The sequence below is a fragment of the Anabrus simplex genome, chromosome 2 (assembly GCF_040414725.1).
Source record: "Anabrus simplex isolate iqAnaSimp1 chromosome 2, ASM4041472v1, whole genome shotgun sequence".
Classification (NCBI taxonomy): Eukaryota; Metazoa; Arthropoda; class Insecta; order Orthoptera; family Tettigoniidae; genus Anabrus; species Anabrus simplex.
The window spans coordinates 362,281,868-362,305,952 of NC_090266.1; the positions used below are offsets into that span (position 1 = coordinate 362,281,868).

General features: G+C 38.5%; 1 protein-coding gene across 4 annotated transcripts in view; it reads left to right on the forward strand.

The window, feature by feature from the left end:
- The window catches only part of LOC136862831 (uncharacterized), a 180,172-nt gene that overhangs the window by 37,899 nt on the left and 118,188 nt on the right, over positions 1-24,085 (forward strand). For 2 of the 4 annotated variants that reach the window (XM_067139097.2, XM_067139095.2), the window contains exons 2-3: positions 8,016-8,249; positions 16,030-16,169. In XM_067139097.2, coding sequence (XP_066995198.2) covers positions 16,032-16,169 — 138 coding nt within the window. In that variant the 5' untranslated portion in view covers positions 8,016-8,249; positions 16,030-16,031. The remainder of the gene's footprint in view (positions 1-8,015; positions 8,250-16,029; positions 16,170-24,085) is intronic. The other 2 variants (XM_067139094.2, XM_067139099.2) reach the window with 1 other exon arrangement.

Below are 24,085 nucleotides of genomic sequence, written 5' to 3' on the forward strand. Positions count from 1 at the left end.
TTCTGCGATGCGCGCTTTTCGGACTGATATGGTTCTACTGTTCGTCGGAGTTCGAACTAAGGGCACCCCACACCTGACACCAAAACGTAAGTCTGTCGTGACTCACCTTGTCCCGAGATGTTCTGGACGATTTGTTCTTCCGAGCGGCTTGGAGAATCTGTGGGTTGGGTGCCCTGAACCATTAAATGAAGTACTGAGTCCCATTTAATATGATATATATTTGAATTCAACTCTGACTTCCCAACTACCGTACATATTTACAATGTCTATTTACAGCATACTTCAGTGATGTGCCTGCTCCGGAAGCTTTTAGAATACTGACTTCCGACCTGGGTAGAGTCTATGTTGAAAACCTGAGAGTTGCCCTCTAGCTTGTCTCTAAGCCTAAATCCGCATCTCCCACTACTGTCTGAGAGACTAAGTCTTTCCAATATCACTTCTAACGCGGCTATGTCCTACTCCTCTCTCTCATTCTGAATGTAAGCACCTCCAGTCTTATTACCGACGTTCTTGACCTACGTAGAGCGTTCTCCTGTCCAAGACTAAAGATATCCCTTAAGCCTCTGCAGCTTGTATATATATCCTGGTCTGGCCCTTGCTAACTAGTGAGAGGGGGAACTCCCACCCTAGTACTAGTCTACCCCCAACTGGGATCCTTCTCCAGTAGGTGGTGCTATAGTGGTCAATCTCAAAACCACTTATTCTCTGTCTCACTCAGCCTAACTCATATCTCTCACTGAGTGGAATGTTTTGCCATGAAGTGGAGATTTTCCGATGCTCCATCCTTCCATGAGTCATGTATTCTTTCCTTGTCTCTCCCAATGCTAATTATTCTGAATGCTGGATTTGTGCTTGTAGCTAGCCACTATTCATTTACTCAACCCTTGGTCAGTTTACATAGATAAGATTACAACTCAATAACAAGTTACTCATAAGCCTTCCGTAGCAGGACTTGAAGAACAAGTAATTTCACATATCCAATTCTAAATGTTTCAAATATAAAGTAGCACATTTTACACAATTAATTACCATAATTCTTCTTGTAAGAAAACCCTTTATCCTTTCGTTTATACATTCCTAGTGGTCTCCTGTACTGGGGATCCACTAGTTCAATTCTAATCTCCTTAACTTAATATATGCTATGGGACTTAATATACCTTGGTTCGATTCCCGGCATCGGTGCCATCACGACAAACGTACCCATGAATAAGAAAGATCTTCATACTGAATTGAATACTATCCACCACATTGCCAGATTCAATGGCTTCAATAGCCATTTTATAGAAAATATCATCAAAAAACATAAATTTCGCCCCTAGACCACATTTAAAAAAGAACCATCTAAACATGACTCTTTTTCCACTTTTACTTACGTCAATGGAATTCACAAGATCACTAATGTTTTAAAGAAAAAAGGTATGAAAATAGCCTTTAAAACCACCACCAACAACAACACACACATCTTACATAACACATCACATATTAATAAAATAAATAGGTACGCAAAATCAGGTGTCTACAGGCTCAAATGTAACACATGTTCTAATATTTCTTATGTGGGGCAGACCGGTAGGAGCTTTAACATTAGATATTCGGAACATTACAGTGCAGTCAGATATAACAAATTCTCAGCCATCGGCCAACACATGGTCGACTATAACCACAAATTCACGAATATGGAAACAGACATGGACATTCTCGAAATAGCTAAGAAAGGACCTCTACTCAATATAATTGAGAATTTTTACGTTCATTTGGATCAATACTTTAATGCCAACTACAATTTTAACGAAATAACTGAGAAACCCAATATTTTATTTGACCTTTTCATTACTTATTACAGGAAAAACAAATCGGTTGTTCAAAACTCTTTCTTTAAGTCAATTAAGGGTCCTCCGCCAACACAAACACCATCACTTCCCCTCTCGCCCACCCCGCCTTGAACCACTTCCCATCCCTCCCACATTCCACCACTTACGTCACTCTTCCCCTCCGTATTTCCCTTCTCCTCTCTCTTGCTGATCTACTCTGCGCGACGCTCACTCCGCCAGTTGCATTCAATACAGTAAGTTTGTTCTACATAGCGCAAGGTAAGTCATCGTTATTTTGTTTCTTTCCCTTGCTCGTTCTCTATTTGATTTCTCGTGTTAATTCTAACTTCTTTTCCCCAGGTTCATTGGGTTCCGATTGAATTGATACTACTTCCGTTTAACACAGCAAGTTTTTCATTCCACCACAGAACATGCCCAACTCTGTCAACTTTTAATCTTATGCTGGTCTCATTGGACAATTTTCTCTCTACGCTAATGTGGAACTCACATTTAGAACTTTCCAGAAACATAGGACTTTGTATATACCAGATATAACTTTAATTGTGCAACACAGGAGTAACCGTGTTTTATGTGACTTCACAAAGATTTTATTTGTCAATGTTAACGCATCTTTGTTACATTTATCATAATTCGTGTATACGGTTTTTCACTTTTGTATGTCATTCCACCACCATCCCATCCTTTTAGATCCTCTCTCATTTCTCCACATTACTTTATTTTATGACTATGTCTTTTGCTTTTGTACTTTGGCTAGGCTGATGATGGTCCATAGTGGACCGAAACTAGTACCTGTTAATATCATTGTAATGTTTTTGTAAACATCGAATGATTTTTAGTATTGAGAAGGTGCAACATTTTAAAAAAATTGTATTTATTTTAAGTATAATTAGCCCCTCCAGAGGCCCCACCTCGGGCACCTCGGGCACCTCGAGTGCCACGGCCCCTGCCGCGTCGAGACGTGCCGCGACTGACCATAGGAACTGGCTGGAACTGAAACCCTGGGGGCAAGTTGACCTGATCATCCCCAGTAGCGTTGGTGAGATGGATGGCCATGTTCCAACCCTTGGTGAGTGCTATGTAGAGGACCGATGCGCGTGTTTAGAAATACTGCCATTGGGAGTCGCCCATCCCTTGCCAGTTAGAGAGAGCCCAAATGATGCCTTGGGCCTCATGTTGGTCGCGCCCCAAGGGTGTCGCTGGAACTAGTTGTTCAAGTGACTCCGCCAGACGAAACACCCTCTGCGGCTCGGGAACTGGTAGACCGCTAGGGTATAAGGTCGGTGCTAGAGATCGCCATGGGATGGACTCCTTGTCGTCCGACTCTTCGAGGTCCTCCGGTGGCTCTGACCGATGACTAGGCGCAGGAGATCGCTCACTGTCGGGTTGCCGACATTTTTGCACTTGTTGGATCTGTTGCTCGAGACGTTGTACTCTGTTGATCAAGGCTTGCCAATCGAGGTTCTCAGGAGGATTTGTAGGCTGCTCCTGTTTTTCGAGGTCGGCCACCTCTTGGGAGTTCATCAGATCTGTGTGGGAGCGAGTGAGTCGTCCAAGGGCAGGGGTGCCTGCAGAGCTACCAGTGGACGAGGCTTTCATGGAGCAAGACGTGGTGGACTTCTTCGTTTCCTTGTAGTATTGTTATACTCCTGGCTCTGTTGACTTAGACATTGCAAGAAAACCTCTGCTCTCCTGTCACCAGCGAACTACTACTACTACTACTGCTGCTGCTGCTGCTGCTGCTGCTGCTGCTGCTGCTGCTGCTTCTTCTTTAGGATCTGCAAGCTCGACTCCGCAATGAGCAACAAATATAATCAAAGGAAAAAACGGTTATTCCTGGACTTAAAATCTTCCAACCTTAAGTACAAGAAATACCCCTATAAATATTGTGAATGACAATGGCCTAAATGTAGAGGTAAAGATGTTCTAACCCCTTTAGATGTGTTTCAGTTGTTCTTTATTGACGCTATGGTAAACTAAATCGTTACTCATACAATTGAAGAAATAGTGAGAAAACAAGCCAACTACAAAACAATTCAGTTTCCAAACAGTCAAATCTCTCCCACAGGGATAAAAGCACTCTTGGGCATTCTGATATTCTCTGCTCTCCACAAGGACAGTAGCCTAAATACAGCAATAATGTTTGATCCTTCTGTTAGTGGTAATGTTTACAGAGTTTGCTTTAGTGGAAAGCGATTACAGTTTTTATTAGATTTTCTCAGATTCGATAACAAAACTACCCGAGCTGAGAGAGTAGCGACAGATTGCCTCGCACCTATAAAGGACCTTGGGAAGCTTTTATGAAATCATGCATAGACAAATAAGAGGCTGGCCCATATCTCACCATTGATGAACAGCTGCTTGCATTTAGAGGCAGGCGTCCATTCAAAATGTATACACCTAAAAAGCCAGCTAAATGTGGGTTAAAAATTGTTATGGTTTGTGATGCTGGCTCTAAGTACATGTTGGTTGCTGAGTCAACTTAGGGAAACAAAACACAACTGTGGAAGCCCCTCTTTACCACTACTATGTGAAAAAGTTAACGGCTCCATTTCATGGATCGAACCGCAACGTAACAATGGATAACTGGTTCACAACCATTCTGTTGGCTGATGAATTGCTCAAGGCTCCTGACACTTTTAGGAACGATCTGCCTAAACAAACCAGAGAACAGAGAGATTGGTGATTCAAAATACCTTTTCAGCAACATGACAACACTTCTATCGCACAAGGCTAAGAAGAACAAGGTAGCTTGCCTTATTTCCACAATGCACCAACACAAGGGAGTGAATCAAGATGGCAAAGCATTTATGATTGACCATTACAATCAGACCAAAGGAGGAGTAAATCCTCTTGACCAAATGGTTTCAGTCAGATCTAGTGCAAGGAAAACAAAAAGATGGCCATTCTGCATTTTTTATGACTTGATATACATCGGAGGAGTTAACTCGCTTATTATTTTGAACGGGGTCTTGAGTTCTAGAAAAGAACAAACCATGACAAGATCATCTTATTTGAATCAGTTGTATCAGCAGTTGGTTTTTCTATGGCTAGAACAGCGCTTGACTATCAGAGGCGAGCTGCTCGACTAAGTGGTATGTATATCACAAATATTATTATAATATTTGTGATGTAAATCATCTTCAATATGGAACCAAAATGAGTACAGTTACATGTAACTAAGTGGTATGTTCGGAGCTATCAGAGGAGAGATGGCGTGGAATGACATCAGTAGACAAATATGTTTGAGTGATGTGTTTAAAAGTAGGAAAGACCACAATTCGAAGATAAAGCTGGAATTCAAGAGGACAAATTGGAGCAAATATTCTTTTATAGGTAGGGGAGTTAGGGATTGGAATAACATACCAAAGGAGATGGTCAATAAATTTCCAATTTTTTTGCGATCATTTAAGAAAAGGCTAGGTAAACAACAGATAGGGAATCTGCCACCTGGGTGACTGCCCTAAATGCAGATCAGTATTGATTGATTGATTGATTGATTGATTGATTGATTGATTGATTGATTGATTGATTGATTGATTGAAATCTTCCGAGGAAGCTAAGAAGTATGGTCTTCAGTGTTCTTGGCCGAAAAGAAGCAGCAGATCCAGTTCTTCCTAGGATGGATAAAAAGAAAACGACTTGTAAGGTATTTCCAGCTGAAAAGCGAAGAATGACAACCAACTACTGCAGCAAGTGCGGCACTGCATTCTGCGCGGAGCACCATGGGGATGACTGCAAAAACTTTCATTTTCTCGCTCTTCGTGGCCCTTGCATTTCTTTCCTGGTACTTCATTTTTCAAAGTGTGTGATTACTTCTTTTTTTCTCTCTCTCTCTACCGCCTGTGGGTGGGGGACACAGACGAAGACTACACCCACTGTATCCCGTGCCTGTCATAAGAGGCGACCGAGGGACGATGAAATTAGAACCATGGGAATAATTGTGATTAGTACCATTACGTGCAGAACACCATAGGTCGACGTTACTTGCGACTAGTACCACCCAGTGAAGAAAACCATGGGTCTACGTTATATAGGAGCAGTACCATTATGTGAGGAACCTATGGGTCTGAGTGTTGCTTATGATAGAGGTCATCATGTGAATTCCACTGGTCGGTTCCACTATGTTCAGAATGGGTGAGTAGTACCAATTTATGGGAAACACCATGAGTTTACGTTGCCTGTAGTTAGTACTACCGAGCTCGATAGCTGCAGTTGCTTAAGTGCGGCCAGTATCCTGTATTTGGGATATAGTGGGTTCGAATCCCACTGTCGGCAGCCCTGAAGATGGTTTTCCATGGTTTCCCATTTTCACACCAGGCAAATGCTGCGGCTGTACCTTAATTAAGGCCACGGCTGCTTCCTTCCCACTCCTAGCCCTTTCCTATCCCATCGTCACCATAAGACGTATTTGTGTCGGTGCGACGTAAAACAACTTGTAAATAAAGAAATAGTTAGTACTACTACGTGAGAAACGCCACGGGTATTGGCTGTAACCCGTGATTAGTACCACTTTTCAGGAAAACTATTGGTCTGCATTGCTTGAGAGTAGTACCAGTATATGAGGAACACCATGGGCTTGTGTTGCCTGTGGGTGTTACCATAATGTGCGATACACCGTGGGTCTGCATTGCCTATGATTAATACCACTATGTGAGGAACACCATGGGATAGTATGAGTCCCTGTAATTAGTACACCTATGTAAGGAACACCATAGGTCTGCGTTACATGTGTGTATTACATTACCTGTGAGTAGTACCATAATGTATGGAATATCGCGAGTCTACGCTACTTTTGATTAGTACCGCAACATGACAAATACCATGGTTCTACTTAACTTCGATAAGTACAATTATGAGGGGCCGATGACCTGGATTTGGGGCTCCTTTAGACAACGAGCATCATCGATTCAGGATTGTGCTTTAGAAGCAGTCCCCCGGTCAGTAATACTATTGTTTTACCCTAGTTTCTGGGAATGTGGGGCATCACGGGTCAGATCCACTGATTGTCTTAAATTCATATTCATCCATTCATTCTTCATCATCACGTTTTGAGTTCTGGTCAGTGGATGATTTTGGACTTTTAAATTGTCACTACATTTAGTCTCATTTCATACCATTAGAGGCCCGATGACCTAGATGTTAGGCCCCTTTAAACAATCATCATCATCATTACCACTATGTGAGTGACACCATGAGTATACGTGGCCTATGATTAGTTTCACCAAGTGAGGAACACCACGGGAATACCAGCGCCCGTGATTAGTCCCACTATGTGAGGAGCACCATTGGTCTTTGTTACTTGTGAGTTGTACCCCTATGTGTAAAACACCATGGGTTTGTGTAAACTGTGAGTGGTACCATTGTGTGTGACATACCATGTATCTACATTACCTGTGATTATTACCACCATGCAAGAAAACCATGAGTCTGTTGCCTGTGATTAGTACCACTGTAGGAGGAACACCACGGTTCTGTTTTTCTAGAGATTAGTACTATTGTGAGGGACCAGTGACCTGGATTTTGGACCCCTTTAGATAATAAGCATCATCCCAATGATTAAGACATTGTAAAGTGGATCCACTGATTGTTTTTGTTTCATGATCATGTTCTCATCACCATTAGTTTTAGATTCTAGTCCGTGGATAAATTTTGAAGTTCTAATTTGCATTTTGTTACACCTTGTACCATTAGGGGCTGATGACCTAGCTGTTAGGCCCCTTTAAACAATAATCATCTTCATCATCATCTTTTTACATTCGAGTGACTCTGTATGTACAATCGAAGAATAGCCACTTCACTTAACACCTGGTCTGCTGACGGTACAGGAGAAGGCAGCTCCAACGCTTCTTGCTGGGATTCTTCTTCTTCTTCTTCTTCTTGCTCAGCAGCAGTGTTGATGCCATCTGCAGGGAGTTCGGCCACTATAACGGCAGAGTCCACATTCATGTAAGCCTCAGAAATCAGCTTCACAGTTAACAGGCTGCTGATACTCCACCCATTTTTCAGGAATAGGAGTGACTTCCCCCTCTTCGTGGTCTGAAGCTCCTAAGTTACCTTTCCAAAATCCTGCTTTGCAGAAGCAGTTTGTTTCCTGCTTCACATAGCCCACGATTTACTCTACATTCTTATCAACTGTAGTAGATTAATGTCTGTTAATGACTCATCAGATTCAATTCCTTTCAGAATTCTCTGAACAGCGCTCTTCCCATGGAAATGCTTCAAGTTTTTAATCACCCCTTGGTCCATGGGCTGTAGTTTGGATGTTAAGTTCGGTGGCAAGAAAACCATGCGCACTGCTTTTAACTCCTGAATGAGCATCTTGGAATGAGCAGGGCAGTTGTCTACGAAAGGGACGTTAAAACTTCTCGTCAATACCATGCCAAGATTCGACTTCCGGGTTGCTTTCGTACATAACCGGTAATGAATTCACAAGTTATTATCCTCATGATTTTTTCCGTATTGAAAGTTATTCATATAAGAAATTACAGAGGTATTTTTTACTGGTCCAAACCCACTGTTCTGTGGTTACATTTATAAACAGCTATATAGATTAATGGTACATGTTTTGCCCTATCTATCTGAAGGGCATCTTCAGCCTTTAATCAAACTTAAAATGCTAAACTTAAATATTAAATAAAAATGAGAAACAAGAAAGTAGACAATTAACATTGTAAAGCTAAAACTAGGTTACAAAGTCATATGGAGAACACTAAATTAAAACATGTGATGATAAAATAGGGTAAAAATAAACATCAGTCTAAAACTATGCTTCTGAAGCTAAAACTCGATCTTCATCTTTCTATGACGTGTGGTACTTGTATATTTTCAAGCATGTAATTCCAATATAGTCAACCAAAGATCTTGCCCATAGTTAAACTTTGTGTCCAAACTGAATAAAAATGAGCATTTGTACAAAATATAATTTTGTGTGAGTCGTGAAATCCGTATTTGGTGCGTCATAAATAATAATGGGTGAGAATGCAGAGTTTATCATTAGAGACATATAAAATAAGATATTAGCTAGAATTGCTGCTAATAATATCTAAAAGGTGAAATGTAGATGACGACGTAGTTACATTGGAAGCAAGGCCCTTCGTAGAGAATATTTGATAGTTGAATGGAATATCGTTTCTATGTATACCAAGAATGTTGTACACGCCCTTCTGTTATGGCAGTGTTAGCTTATCTGTTGGTCCTGATTGTTGTTAATATAAGGAAAGATCTTCATTGGGGTAATCACATTAATGAGGTTGAAAATGAATGTTACAGATCTGTTCGTATTGTTATGATGGTATTTAGGGATTGTAGTAAGGATTCTTGGCTGAATGTTCAGCATAGTGGCCTTCAGTTCAGAGGCCGCAGTGACTCATGGCCGGGCTGAGGATTTTAAATGTGTATAGTTAATTCCTCTAGTTCTGGGACTGGGTTTTGTGTTCATCCTAATACAGTACACATCTTCATTTATATAAAACACGCAATAGTGAATACATTCCTCCACATAGTGTTTGTGTCACGAAAGGTATGTGGCAGTAAAACTGGGCTAAATTCATACAAAGTACCAACCCCGTATAATTGGGAAAAGGCCAAGAGGAATAAGAAGCAAAGATGTAAAGCAGAAGGTGTACTAGTCAATGGTAAGACCCCAATTAGAGTATGGTTCCATTGTATCGGCCCCTCACCAGAATTACTTGATTTTTGAAGTGGAAAAGAGAAATGGTACAATTTGTTCTGGTGATTTTCAACAAAAGGGTAGTTAAAAAAATGATGCAAACATGGGGCTGGGAAGACTTGGGAGTAAGGCCGGGTGCTAGTCTAGACTACAGGGTGGTGCAGAATGATGCAGGGAAGCAGGCTCTGAACTCAGCTGCACGCAGGGAGAGCAAAAGTTGAGGTAGCAGTTCTATCACCACTGCGAATGACTTTATGTCGATAATGTGTGCGATGATTTTAATGTATATTGAATATTTACTAGATACTAGAAGTTTCTCGTAAAAAAGGTTTTATAATACTGAGCGGAAAACATATCCAAAACATGATAAAGAGAATAAGTTTCTAGTGAATGAAAACATTCCGAGAAAATGCATAATTTCAAATAGTCTGTTACAGAGCATGGAGCAAAATTTTTTTAAATGTTACTGTACATAATTATAACATTGTCAAGATTACATGTTTATTTTATTTTTAAGTAGCAATTACCCGCAGCTTCGCTCGCGTGGATTTTTGTAATTTGATCAGGGTAATCATTCCTTGGCATTGTACTAAGACATTATCTGAAAATTCCTGAAGTATGAAAACTCACCCAAAAATTGAGTTTCGTTTACCCCAGAAATTCTTTGTAAATCATGTTTGTGGTATTGCCTTTTGGGGCTAAGACGACTGTGCGACATAAAACTGTACATGTGAGAAACAGTCTTCTCTCAAGTCGAAAAAATAAATACATGTTTCTTTATTTTTAAAGGAGATTCCAAATACCTATTCCCACATCTGTAACATCTTCAGTTTTTGAGATATACATAAGTATCCCCATAACAAGAATTTAACCCCTTGATCAGTCCTTCCCCCACACTCACCCCCATCTAACTGTATTTTCCAAAAACAAAAATACATGTTTCTTTATTTTTTAAGGAGTTTCCAAATACCAATTTTTACGTCTGTAACATCTTCAGTTTGTAAGATATACATAAAAAATAATTCAACTATTTTTCACTTCTTTTCACACACACACACACACACACACACACACACACACACACCCTGTTAAGTGCCTTCTCCGAAAACAAAAAGGTACATGTTCCTATATTTTAAAGGGATTTCCAAATACCAAGTTTCTTGTCTCCAACATGTTAAGATTTTCACATATAATGTAGATATACTGGTAGTCATTTTAAAAATTCACCCGCTTTTCCAATTCTTTTCAACACCTTAAATGGATTTTCCGAAAACAAAAAAAATGTGTGTTTCATTATTTTTAAAGGAAATTCAAAATACCAACTTTCACATCTGTAACACCTTCAGTTTTTAAGATAAAGTATCCTCATAAACATATTTCAGCTCCTTATTTACTTATTTCCAACCCCACCCCCTTACGTCGATTTTCCGAAAAAAAACAAATGCATGTTTCTTTATTTTTAAAGGAGATTCCAAATACTAATTTTCTCATCTGTAACATCTTCAGTTTTTGAGATATGTCTCCTCGTAGTAGGTGTTCAACCCCTTTTTTCATTTCCCCCCCGCCCCCAATGGGATTTTCCAAAAACAAAATATGTGTTTATTTTTAATGGAGATTCCAAATGCCATTTTTTTATGTCTGTAAACTTTTAAGTTTTTGAGATATAGATATCCTCATTTTAAAAATTCACCCCCTTTTCACCCCGTTAGCGACAGAATATCCAAAAATCCTCCCTTAGTGAGCACCTACACCCTAACATAAATGTATCCCCAAAATTTCATTTCTTTATGTCCAGTAGTTTTGGAGTTATGGCTCAGCAATGATGAATCAGTCATAATCTATAAGTTTCATTTCCGTATTGATTATATTCACAAATATCAAGTATTGAAGCTTCCACCTAATCATTACATGTATTTATATATTATTGTTCTACAGGACTGGTTTCGACCTTGTGAAGGTCATCTTCAGCTAAAATTCATAACATACGATTAAAACATCATAATAAGAATGTCACATGATATGGGTAAAAACATTGTCATTACATATGTTCTAGTTTAAATAATTGTTTACATTAACCGATATAATAATTAAAACTTAACATTGCTATATATACATGAATGATGTATGTTAAAATACATTTTTCTTAAATTATAAAGGGGTCACATAGTATGGATAAAAACGTTATCAATTTGCAAATGTTTTCCGTCTTCTCTTCGTTTACGTTAATTGGTATGAGAGTTAAAAGTTTGCAATAATATTATGTACGCAGGTGATATATGTTGAATGTACAATATTCTTGGGTTGTGAAGTGTCCACTGTTCCACATTAAAACTTATGACTAGATGAATAAAATGTTTTGAAGTACAGGTTAATTCTTGCGACGTGTTGTATATGCGACTATGCTATGATATATGATCAGCCGTGTTCGTCTATTGGTGGAATAATAGTATGAGTTTCTTGAGGTAATATGAACACTTATGTTGAAATCAGGTAGTTGTCCGGTGTTTATTGTGGGACTTCGTCGATATATACACAAAGCTTATAGTTTATGTTAAGACTGAATTGACCATAAAATTTGATAGAATACAGTATATAAATGTAGATGTGCATAGATAATTTACATAGATTTACACCAAGAAATTTGCAAAATAGACAATATCTTTTTCTGGTGTAGATTTGTAGATGATGTCTTTGTCATAATAGACAATAGATATACTAATGAAACTAAAATATTAGAACATAGACAATGTTTTTACCCATATCATGTGACATTCTTATTGTGATGTTTTAATCGTATGTTATGAATTTTAGCTGAAGATGACCTTCACAAGGTCGAAACCAGTCCTCTAGAACAATAATATATAAATACATGTAATGATTAGGTGGAAGCTTCAATACTTGATATTTGTGAATATAATCAATACGGAAATGAAACTTATAGATTATGACTGATTCATCATTGCCGAGCCAGAACTCCAAAACTACTGGACATAAAGATCTGCACATAAAATTCACCATGGAAACAGAAAACAACCATACTATAAATTACCTAGACATATCTATAACCAGGCACAAAAGTCATTTATCATATAAAATATACAGAAAGCCCACACATACGTCCAACACAATAAAAATAGACTCCATCCACCCTAACGCACACAAGAAAGCAGCATACCATATTATGATATATAGAGCTTTTAATATACCACTAACACAAGAAGAACTAAACAAAGAACTTACCTGATTCACGAAATAGCCAGACAAAACGGACACAAAAAAGAAATGATCAACAAAATCATATACAAAATAAAAAAGCAACCCAAATCAAAACTAATCAGAACTGACAAAACTAAGAAAGACTACGTACTATTCACTTTCAACAACACCCACATATATCCTATAACGAACATTTTCAAGAAACGAAATAGCCTACAGAACTACATATAACAACGCCACTATCCTACACAACTCCAAATCCATCAACAATAATAATAAATACAGTCACTCAGGAGTATATCGTGTGAAGTGCAACGACTGTGAAGCCAGTTATATCGGACAAACTGGAAGGAACTTTCAGATACGTTACAATGAACATATCAACGCAATAAAACACAGTCATTTCTCAGCCATAGGCCAACACATTGAAGACTTCAAACATAAATTTACAAACATTGAAAACGATATGCAAATTCTAAGCACTAACCCCAAGAGCCCCTTACTCAATATAATGGAAGAATTCTATATCAAGCTAGATCAGTACGCCAATCCAAACTTCAATTTAAATTAAATTACGGACAAAGTTAACATTCTTTTCAATGCAGTCATCCCTTTCCTAAAAAACAATTACCTAAAAAGAATCAAAAAACAAGACCCAATACATATAAAAGAACCGCCAGAAGACAACCCCCCGCTCCAGTCCCACTTCCACAACAGCCGCTCCTTCTACCCCTCCGAACTTCCCCTACGCAGCCACAAGCAGCAACTTCAGACAAATACGGAACAGTGCTCGACGTGCTGCCAAATAGCACACATCAAGTGTCAACATCTACAGTAAGTACATGCACACGCATTCCAACTTCAAAACAAACTTGGCAGACGCAACATTTCTTACACTTCATTTCTACTTACAGATACAAAATACGTGCTACAACACAAAGCGAAGAAAGAAGCTTTCACGCTAACCAAAAAACACAAGATATGTTGTAATCAAGTAATACATATTGACATTTGACAAAATCAAATAACTAAGGGAAGCACGTCGCTAAAACAACAACCTATTTACATTTATGTACCGTATTCTATCAAATTTTATGGTCAATTCAGTCTTAACATAAACTATAAGCTTTGTGTATATATTGACGAAGTCCCACAATAAACACTGGACTACTACCTGATTTCAACATAAGTGTTCATGTTACCTCAAGAAACTCATACCATTATTCCACCAGTAGACGAACACGGCTGATCATATATCATAGCATAGTCGCATATACAACACGTCGCAAGAATTAACCTGTACTTCAAAATGTTTTATTCATCTAGTCATAAGTTTTAATGTGGAACAGTGGACACTTCACAATCCAAGAATATTGTACATTCAACATATATCACCTGCGCACATAATATTATTGCAAAGTTTTAACTCTCATACCAATTAACGTAAACGAGGATAAGACGGAAAACATTTGCAAATTGATAACGTTTTTATCCATACTATGTGACACCTTTATAATTTAAGAAAAATGTATTTTAACATACATCATTCATGTACATATAGTAATGTTAAGTTTTAATTATTATATCGGTTAATGTAGACGATTATTTAAACTAGAACATTTGTAATGACAATGTTTTTACCCATATCATGTGACTTTCTTATTGTGATGTTTTAATTGTATGTTATGATTGTCAGCTGAAGATGACCTTCACAAGGTTGAAACCAGTCCTGTAGAACAATATATAAATGTATGTATTGATTAGGTGGAAGCTTCAATACTTCATATTTGATGAATCAGTCAGTCCGCCAGGACATGTTATTTTATATATATATATATAAATCTGGATACTCCCAACTAATTAATTCTTGTCATTCATTATTATTAGTTTATACAAATTATGACATACATCTGTATATAGAAAATATACAAATATATGCCTATTTTAACAAAAAATTCATCAGTTAAAGAGGAAGCCTACTGAATATAAATGGTCAACTAAAAAAAATATAATATTAATTAAATAAGGAAATTATAAAAATTTGCAACTGTGATTTTAATTTGATTTTCATGTATTCAGTATGTGATGTGTCATATAAAAGTTCTCTCTCTCGAACTGCCTCGATGAGTTTCTCCTCTATCGTGGACTTCTTCAGATTACAAAACTTTTCACTCCGCACAGGTCATATTCACTAGTGAAAACTGCGGTACGAGCACAGACCTTCGCAACTCACAGACGCGCTGAAACTGCACCATGTCACCATGTGTTCGAACATTCGCTGTTGTATTCATTTTCGTGTTTCATGGAAACTCATGGTGAGTCACCTCACCTCACCAAACTGCTTCTCAACTTGCGCCCGGTCTAAAGAAATGAGCTGCTCGACTAAGCAGTATGTTCCAAGTAAGGAGGCAGGCTGCTTGACTGAACAGTGTGTACCAAGCTGTCACTGGAGAGATGGCATTTAGTAGATGAATAAGCTGTTGTTTTTAGAAAGTAGGAAAGATAATAATATAGCTATTCAAGGGGGCAAACTGAGGCAAATATTTGTTTATAGAAAGATGAATTAAGTATTGGAGTATTTTTCCAAGAGAGCTGTTCGATAAATTTCCAACTTCTTTGAAATCCTTAAGAAGGGAATAGGTAAGCAACCATAGAGAATCTCCCATGTGTGCAACAGCCTGAAATGCAGATCAGACGTGATTGACGGATTAATAGTCAACGCATCAGTTTGCCTTCAACTTGAGACAGATAAGTTCACATCTCGTCACCCATCCTTGAAATAATTTTCCATTGTAATCAACTTGTTTTATACAAATATTGAGATGTGCTTGCTTCAAGACTACAGTCATTTTCTTCTAATCCCTAGCCTCAGTTACAAATATACACATCCATACAGACATCGATATTACTCTGGCTATCAAAGGATCCACTCTGCATTAAGTCCAAGGGGCTGACAGTCGCTTTCTTCCAGTCCTTTAAAGAAATTTCATAACTCCCTGTCTTAACCCCTTATATTCTTTACACTCTTCTTTTGAAATCGTCTGTAATTTAAGTGTGGTAGAAACTAGCTGAGTCAGTTAAGGGCATAAGCAGATGAGGGAGCCAAATTTGATGTGTTTTTGTACTGGGCTGCAGAAAAAATCCAGGGAGAGTGAGTGTGTAAATTGATTTGTTAGTTTAGGCCTCTTCTGGAAACTATTGTATTCTCTGGAGTGTTTGTCTATTGTTATTGTGATATTTGAATTAAATCTCTATGCACCCTTTTATAGCACTTAATTCCATAGTTAGTAAATGTACTTTTGTGTTTTTCAGCAATGGATGATAAACTGAAACTAATGAGCATGGATGGAGATTATTTATGTCCCCTATGTTTAAAAAAGGGGCAGAAGAATACTATCGTGGCATACCAATTAAACATGTATGAAGCATTTTACAACTGTTCAAATCTACAGGTAATATTTAGTGTTTACCCTTCCTTTCCTCAATGTTGCTGTCCATTACACAGTGATAATAAAAATTACACATCATTATATCGACTTCACATTGGTTTTGTAATGTCATAAATGTATCATTGAAGTTCTTTCATCTCTTGATGATCCTTAGCAACTGACTGCCAGGACAGACACCTGATATCTTGCATTTGTTACCAATACTGCAGTTAAAAGGCATTTTTATATGATTTAGTTTTAGTGTATTAGCTATGAATTGTCTTTTCCCTGAAGATCTTTGTATGCTGTACCCTTTAGGGTTGATGTAAAGAATTTATTTTGTTGATGTCCACATATTAGTAGCCTGTGTCTGGAGAGTGCTTGGCAAATTCAAATCCTGTGTTATATGTAAGTTTTCTGATGTGTTCCGTGTATCTTGTTTTGAAATTTTAACCGGTTTATCCAATGTAAAGTTTGGCATATTTGCTGAATTTGAGTTTGTAACTATGCTTCTGCAGCCCGTTAAAAGCCTTGGCCGGCTAAGATGGCTACTGCCCAACCAGGTGGCTTGCAGATTTTGGAGTTCCACGTGGTCAGCATGGCAACATCGTCAATCGTATTGCTTAGCTTTCATGGTTGGACCACTGCCTCTCATATCACAGGTTGTCTACTGATACTGGAAGTACTGGAATTTAATATAGATACTGGAAATATACTGGAATTTTGAACCATATACTGGAAAAATTATAAAATGTACTGGAACAAATATTATCATTCTTTAGAATCTACCCTGGATATTTGCACTCCAAAAATCCAGGTAATAAGAATAATTGTATAGGTTGGCATTATAACTTTAAGTGATTTTGTTGAAAAGTAATACTTAACAGTACAGTTACTAGAATAATAACTTGTGATTTTCTCTAACAACCCGGCATCGGGACGTGATGCCCTCATCGCCCAGCATCTCTCGTGGTGTTGTAGACAGTCACTAACTTCCCCTTTTCTACTAATATTGTTTTCAGTTTCCGTTCCCTTTTCCTTCATTCTTCTCCTTTGCAATGCTTCAAGTATAATAGCAGTGGATGCATTATATTCTATACCTCAAGTAGCCTAAATTATGCATATAATTTAATTCATCCATTGTTATTTATTTATTTACTTACATTGATGTTGCACTTATTTTTTGGAGACAGTGAGTCAAATAAGAGGAAAGACTTCTTTCAGAGATGACTGGTTGGACAGAACAATAAATTCAGATTGGAATTGGCTCAGAGAGTGGAAAGTGATAACTATAAAGGGTATTGCTCTTTGTGTAGGACTAGGTTTGATATTAGCAACATGGGGGTGTCTTCAGTTCGTTCTCATGCCAAAGGTAAAAGGCACATCAAAAGAGTAAATGCTGCAAATTCCAGCAAAAAACTGTTTCACATGATACCTGCCAAGGAAGCAACTGCAGACCTGTTGACCTGTTACAACCACAACAGTCGAGGGGACAATTCACCTTAAGGTACGTTTTCCAAGGTGCGACTGTAGCTGCCACGGCGGCCAGAGCCGCAACGACTGGGGTCACCATATACGTTGGCGACAGTAGCCGCAAGCAACGGGCACATGGGGTGTTTTCTTAGACACGACTCCAGTCGCGCAGTCCAGTCCGTCAGAAATGGACGAGAGCACGGGCAATTTCATTAGTGGCAGGGCTTTCCTTGACATTTTAATGGAAAAAGTAGTAGTATTGTTAATGTGGTATCTCGGCCCGGAAAGACGGAAAGTCAGCAGTATATTTGCATCGCACTATGATGAAGGACGCTATAATATTTTAATTAACAGGCATCTTTTAAATGATGAGACAAAGTTCAGGAATTATTTCAGACTGAGTGTTAGTTTAGTTATATTCTCTAACTTTTAAAAAGTGAAATTTTGAAAACCCCCTGCAATGGGTACAAGAAACCTATCAGCCGAGCTGAGAAACTTGCACTCGCTCTCAGGTACAGATATTTTAATCTTATTTTAACAGTGTTTAGCTCAGCTGAATAAGTGTTTTTACAGTAAGGCATAACGATCAGTAAATCTGTGGTCGTAATAGACTTTAAGATTTTTTTGCTAGTGGCTTTATGTTGCACCGACACAGGTAGGTCTTATGGCGATGATGGCATAGGAAAGGCCTAGGAGTTACAAGGAAGTGGCCATGGCTTCATTAAGGTACAGCTCCAGCATTTGCCTGGTGTAAAAATGGAAAATCGTAGAAAACCATCTTCAGGACTGCCGATAATGGGATTCGATCCCACTATCTCCTGCATGCAAGCTCACAGCTGCGCGCCCCTAACAGCATGGTCAACTCACCCGGTAAACTTCAAGTTTAACAAACCCGCAACTTAATTGAGTGACACAACATTCATTGCACCAATATGTCAATTATTTACATGCCATTCCATCGGTGTCATTTCTTGGAAGCGGATATAATTTATGCAGTTGCAAAACTGTCTAGCGTACTACTACTCAATCTAGGGAATGAAGGAATCAATAAAAACACATAAAAATGATAATGCAGAGTGGGATTTACATTTTTTATTTTATTTTACGCCCACATTGGAGCACTGAAATCAATCTATATACAGTCAAGTCATGAATATTGGTTACAAATTTGGTTGATATTTCTTCTTTTGTTTCCAGAAATGTTTCATTCTCTCTGACCTGGCTGTCCGTTCTTTGTCAATTATGTTGTACTGTTTGCATGTATAGAGTTTGTTTCACGTCGTTCTTTCTCAGGATCCTCTTCTCTGTTTTCAATTTGTTGAATTGTCAAGCCTAATTCATTTAAATCTTCTTGGACTTCTTTGAACCAGTGATTTTTAGTTTTACTATTCCAAAAGTAGTTGAATAAATGTTTGAGTATCCTAGTCTCTGGTAGTCGTGATATGTGACAGAAAAAAGCAACTCTTCTTTTCCGCATTGTATATATTATAGACTCAGTCTCATGGTATACAATTTCATTAGGTAGTAATCGCCATTTTCCATCTACTTGATGTTTTTTGTTTAGAATTGTTCTAATGATTTGTCTATCTATTTTCTGTAATTTATCTGTAGTTGATTTTGTATTCAAATTGAATAAGGTTTCACTAGCATAGGTTGCTTCAGGCTTAATAACGGAGTTGTAGTGTTTAAATTTTGCATTTATTGAGAGAGATTTCTTCTTGTAGTTTGGCCAAGTAATGTGTTGAGCTTGTTTTAATTTGGTAATTCTATTTTCAACTGATATTTTCTCTTTTAAGTTCCAAGTTATAATCTCTCCAAGACATTTAAATTTATCAACAACCTTAATTTGTTTGTTATTAGTCAGTGTGATAGGTGATGTTTCCACTTTGAAGGATGCCATCATTTCCATCTTTTCAAAGGAGATTTGTAACCCAATTTTTCCTGCTATCCTTTCTAATTCTTCAATTTGGAGTTTAGCCTCTTCCACACTACTTGCAAGTATCGCAAGGTCATCTGCAAATGCTAGACAATTGAGTTTGATATTTTTGCCAATCTTGATGTTTGGCTGACATTTCTTAGACCATTCTCGCACAACTTTCTCCAATGCACAGTTAAACAGTATTGGTGAGAGACCATCCCCCTGTCGAAGTCCAGTCCAGTTTCAAATGATTCAGACAACTCTCCTCGGAATTTAACTTTTGCTCTAGTGTTCTTGTGGGTAACACCAACGAGATTAATGAGTTTCTGGTGTAACCCAGATTCTTTAAGGATTTTAAGTAATGACTCACGATGAATACTGTCATATGCTTTGTTGAAGTCAACAAAAGTTATAACTGGCTTTTTGTTTCTCATTCTTTGATGGTTCATAATCCACTTAAGACTAATGATTTGGTCAGGACAACTTCTTCCAGGTCGAAATCCCCCCTGATACTCTCCAAGTTCTTGGTCAAGCTGTTCTTGAATTCTCGTGAGGATAATTCTAGACAGGATCTTATATGTGATATCAAGTAGAGAGATCCCTCGGTAATTATTTGTATCCAGTCTATCCCCCTTTTTGTGTATTGGATGAATTCTAGCTGTATTCCATTCTACAGGCAGTTTTTCAGAGTTCCATATGTCTATGATGTGTTTGTGTAGATTTTGAAGTGTTTGGTTATTTGCATTCTTCCACAGCTCTGCAACCACTTGATTTTCTCCTGCAGCTTTATAATTCTTGAGCCAGTTAATCTCTTGAAGTACCTCATGGAAGTCTGGTGGAATAACCTTGTCTAAGCGTGTTTTATTTTTTGTATCAGGTGAAAATTCTAGGTATTCTTTTGGGTCTTCATCATTTAGTAATTCTTTGAAGTGATCAGCTAGAATTTTAGCATTCTCCTGATTATTGTGTGCTAGTTGTCCTTGTTTATTTCTCATCATGAGTGTAGGTGGAGTATACCCTGATTGATATTGTTTAAATGTCCTGTAATACTCTCGTGTCTTATGTTGTTTGAACGATTCATCTATGTTAGCTAGGTTTTCTTTTTGATGGTCTCTTTTGATTCTTCTAAGTTCTTTGGCCGTTTGTCTTCTAGCAATAGTTAGTTCATCTCGAGATTGTGCCGTTTTCTTTTGTTGTTCACTTAGCCATGCTTTGTGTCTTTTCTGTATTGCATATCACATTCCTCATTCCACCAGGCATGTTTCTTTCTCCTTTTCATAGGAGCAATTTCTTCGGCAATATTTTTTAGTTTATCAATAATTGTTTCCAGTTTGTCGCTTAGAGGTGTTTTGGATCTCTCTGTATACACAGCATTATTTATTAAGTAGCTGGGGTCATATTTCCTCCTTCTAGTGAATACCAGGCAAAGTATTCACTGGCATCTTGGAAGGGAGGGTGCGATCAATCGTTGAGAGGAAGTTGGATGAAAACCAGTGTGGTTTCAGACCACAGAGAGGCTGTCAGGATCAGATTTTTAGTATACGACAGGTAACTGAAAAATGTTACGAAAGGAATAGGCAGTTTTGTTTATGTTTCGTAGATCTAGAGAAAGCATACGACAGGGTACTGAGGGAAAAGATCTTCACTATACTGGGGGACTATGGAATTACAGGTAGATTATTAAAATCAATCAAAGGCATTTATGTTGACAATTGGGCTTCAGTGAGAATTGATGGTAGAATGAGTTCTTGGTTCAGGGTACTTACAGGGGTTAGACAAGGCTGTAATCTTTCACCTTTGCTGTTCATAGTTTACATGGATCATCTGCTGAAAGGTATAAAATGGCAGGGAGGGATTCAGTTAGGTGGAAATGTAGTAAGCAGTTTGGCCTATGCTGACGTCTTGGTCTTAATGGCAGACTGTGCCGAAAGCCTGCAGTCTAATATCTTGGAACTTGAAAATAGGTGCAATGAGTATGGTATGAAAATTAGCCTCTCGAAGACTAAATTGATGTCAGTAGGTAAGAAATTCAACAGAAATGAATGTCAGATTGGTGATACAAAACTAGAACAGGTCGATAATTTCAAGTATTTAGGTTGTGTGTTCTCCCAGGATGGTAATATAGTAAGTGAGATTGAGTCAAGGTGTAGTAAAGCTAATGCAGTGAGCTCACAGTTGCAATCAACAGTATTCTGTAAGAAGGAAGTCAGCTCCCAGACGAAACTATCTTTACATCGGTCGGTTTTCAGACCAACATTGCTTTACGGGAGTGAAAGCTGGGTGGACTCAGGATATCTTATTCATAAGTTAGAAGTAACAGACATGAAAGTAGCAAGAATTATTGCTGGTACAAACAGGTGGGAACAATGGCAGGAGGGTACTCGGAATGAGGAGATAAAGGCTAATTTAGGAATGAACTCTATGGATGAAGCTGTACGCATAAACCGGCTTCGGTGGTGGGGTCATGTGAGGCGAATGGAGGAGGATAGGTTACCTAGGAGAATAATGGACTCTGTTATGGAGGGTAAGAGAAGTAGAGGTAGACCAAGACGACGACGACGACGACGACGATTAGACTCGGTTTCTAACGATTTAAAGATAAGAGGTATGGAACTAAATGAGGCCACAACACTAGTTGCAAATCGAGGATTGTGGCGACGTTTAGTAAATTCTCAGAGGCTTGCAGACTGAACGCTGAAAGGCATAACAGTCTATAATGATTATGTATGTATGTATGTATGTATGTATGTATGTATGTATGTAGTGAATTTAGATGGTTTGTGATGTTTTCTTGGGGTTAACTTGATTTTAATTTTTGAAATTTAATGATCAGAATCAATGTCCACCCCATGAAGGATTTTTTTTTTTTTTAAGATTTGTTTTACGTCGCACTGACACAGATATGTCTTATGGCGACGATGGGACAGGAAAGGCCTAGGAATGTGAAGGAAGCATCCATGGCCTTAGTTAAGGTACAGCCCCAGCATTTGCCTGGTGTGAAAATGGGAAATTCGTCGCCATAAGACCTATCTGTGTCGGTGCGACGTAAAGCAAGTAGCAGAAAAAAAATGGGAAACCACGGAAGACCATCTTCAGGGCTGCCGACAGTGGGGTTCGAACCCACTATCTCTTGAATACTGGATACTGGCCGCACTTAAGCGTTTGCAGCTATCGAGCTCAGTACGAAGGACTTTGACAAAACAAATTTCTCTATGGTATTTTTTATCCATTGCTACGTGGTCTACCTAAAACTCACCCAGTTTAACATTACGGCATTTCCAGGTCAGTAATTTGTGTGGTTTTCTCTTAAATCTTGTGGTTTCAAGAATAAGCCCGCGATCTGTGCAAAGCTCAATTAATCTTTGACCATTTCTATTTGTCAATTTGTGTGCTGGCCATTTACCTACCACTGCGATTTTTTCTCTCTTGTCCAATTTTCGCATTGAAGTTTCCGAGCATAATCTTAACATGGTTGTCAGGGATATTTGAAATCAGTTGGTCAAGCTCCTCCCAAAACATTTCAGTTTCCTCTTTATTTGTCCTGTTTTTTCATTTGTTGGGGCATGGACATTAATCAGTGTATATATTTTGTTCTCTACTCTAATCGTTAAGGTTGCAGTTCTTGATGAATTCGATGAGAAGTCTTCCACTGAATCTAATATGCTAGTATGAACCAGGAATCCCATTCCGAATTGGGGAACATTTTATTACTCTCTTTCCTGGAGGTCCTTTGTAAAGATGATATCCCCCAGATTCAAATGGGTCCTGATCTGTGTTCCGAAGTTCTTATAGTACTGTGATTAGAATCCTGTGTTGATCCATGACATCAGTTGTGTGTTTCAACTTCCCAACTTTCATTATTGAATTGATGTTTAATGTTGCAAAGAAAGAGAATTTTCCTGGTTTACTGAATTTAAGTCTGTGTCTGTATCCGTGGTTCGTCTGTTGGGCTTTCAGGCGCTCCGACTCGCCGTGATCTTCTATGTGACACCCCACCGTGTCCGAATAGTGTCTTTGCTCGGGTCTAGAATGTTGGATGTCCAAGCCGATGGATTCTTTCATTAGAAGACTCTCCATGATAAGTTGATTGTATGATCATTGATCAATGTTCTGACCATAGTCAGGACTTACAATCCCAGATGTGATCTGGGAAGGTGATTCATCTTAGTTGTTCAGGACTGGGAGTAGGCATTTCCTCCATACCCCTCAAACCACTCGGGTGGCTGATTGCAGTGGTTTCCCACGGGGCGGTAGGGTCGCCACATCCCTACGCCAGATTTACATTTTAATTAAAAGTACATATTACACTTTATATTCATTCCTATAAATTATGACCCAGTAATCTTGACAAGATATCAAGACTGTTTACATCTGAACACGGCTCAGCTTTTATCGGCCCTTGATTGACAGAGGAGAATGCATGTGGAGGAGATGTTGAGCAATAGTCACTTCTATCGCAGAGACTGCGGCCGCCAGCACTGCTCACTGCACCAGTGTGGCTGCTCAAGCCGCAATCGCTGCGAGTCGCAGGCCAAATTCAAACTGCGCA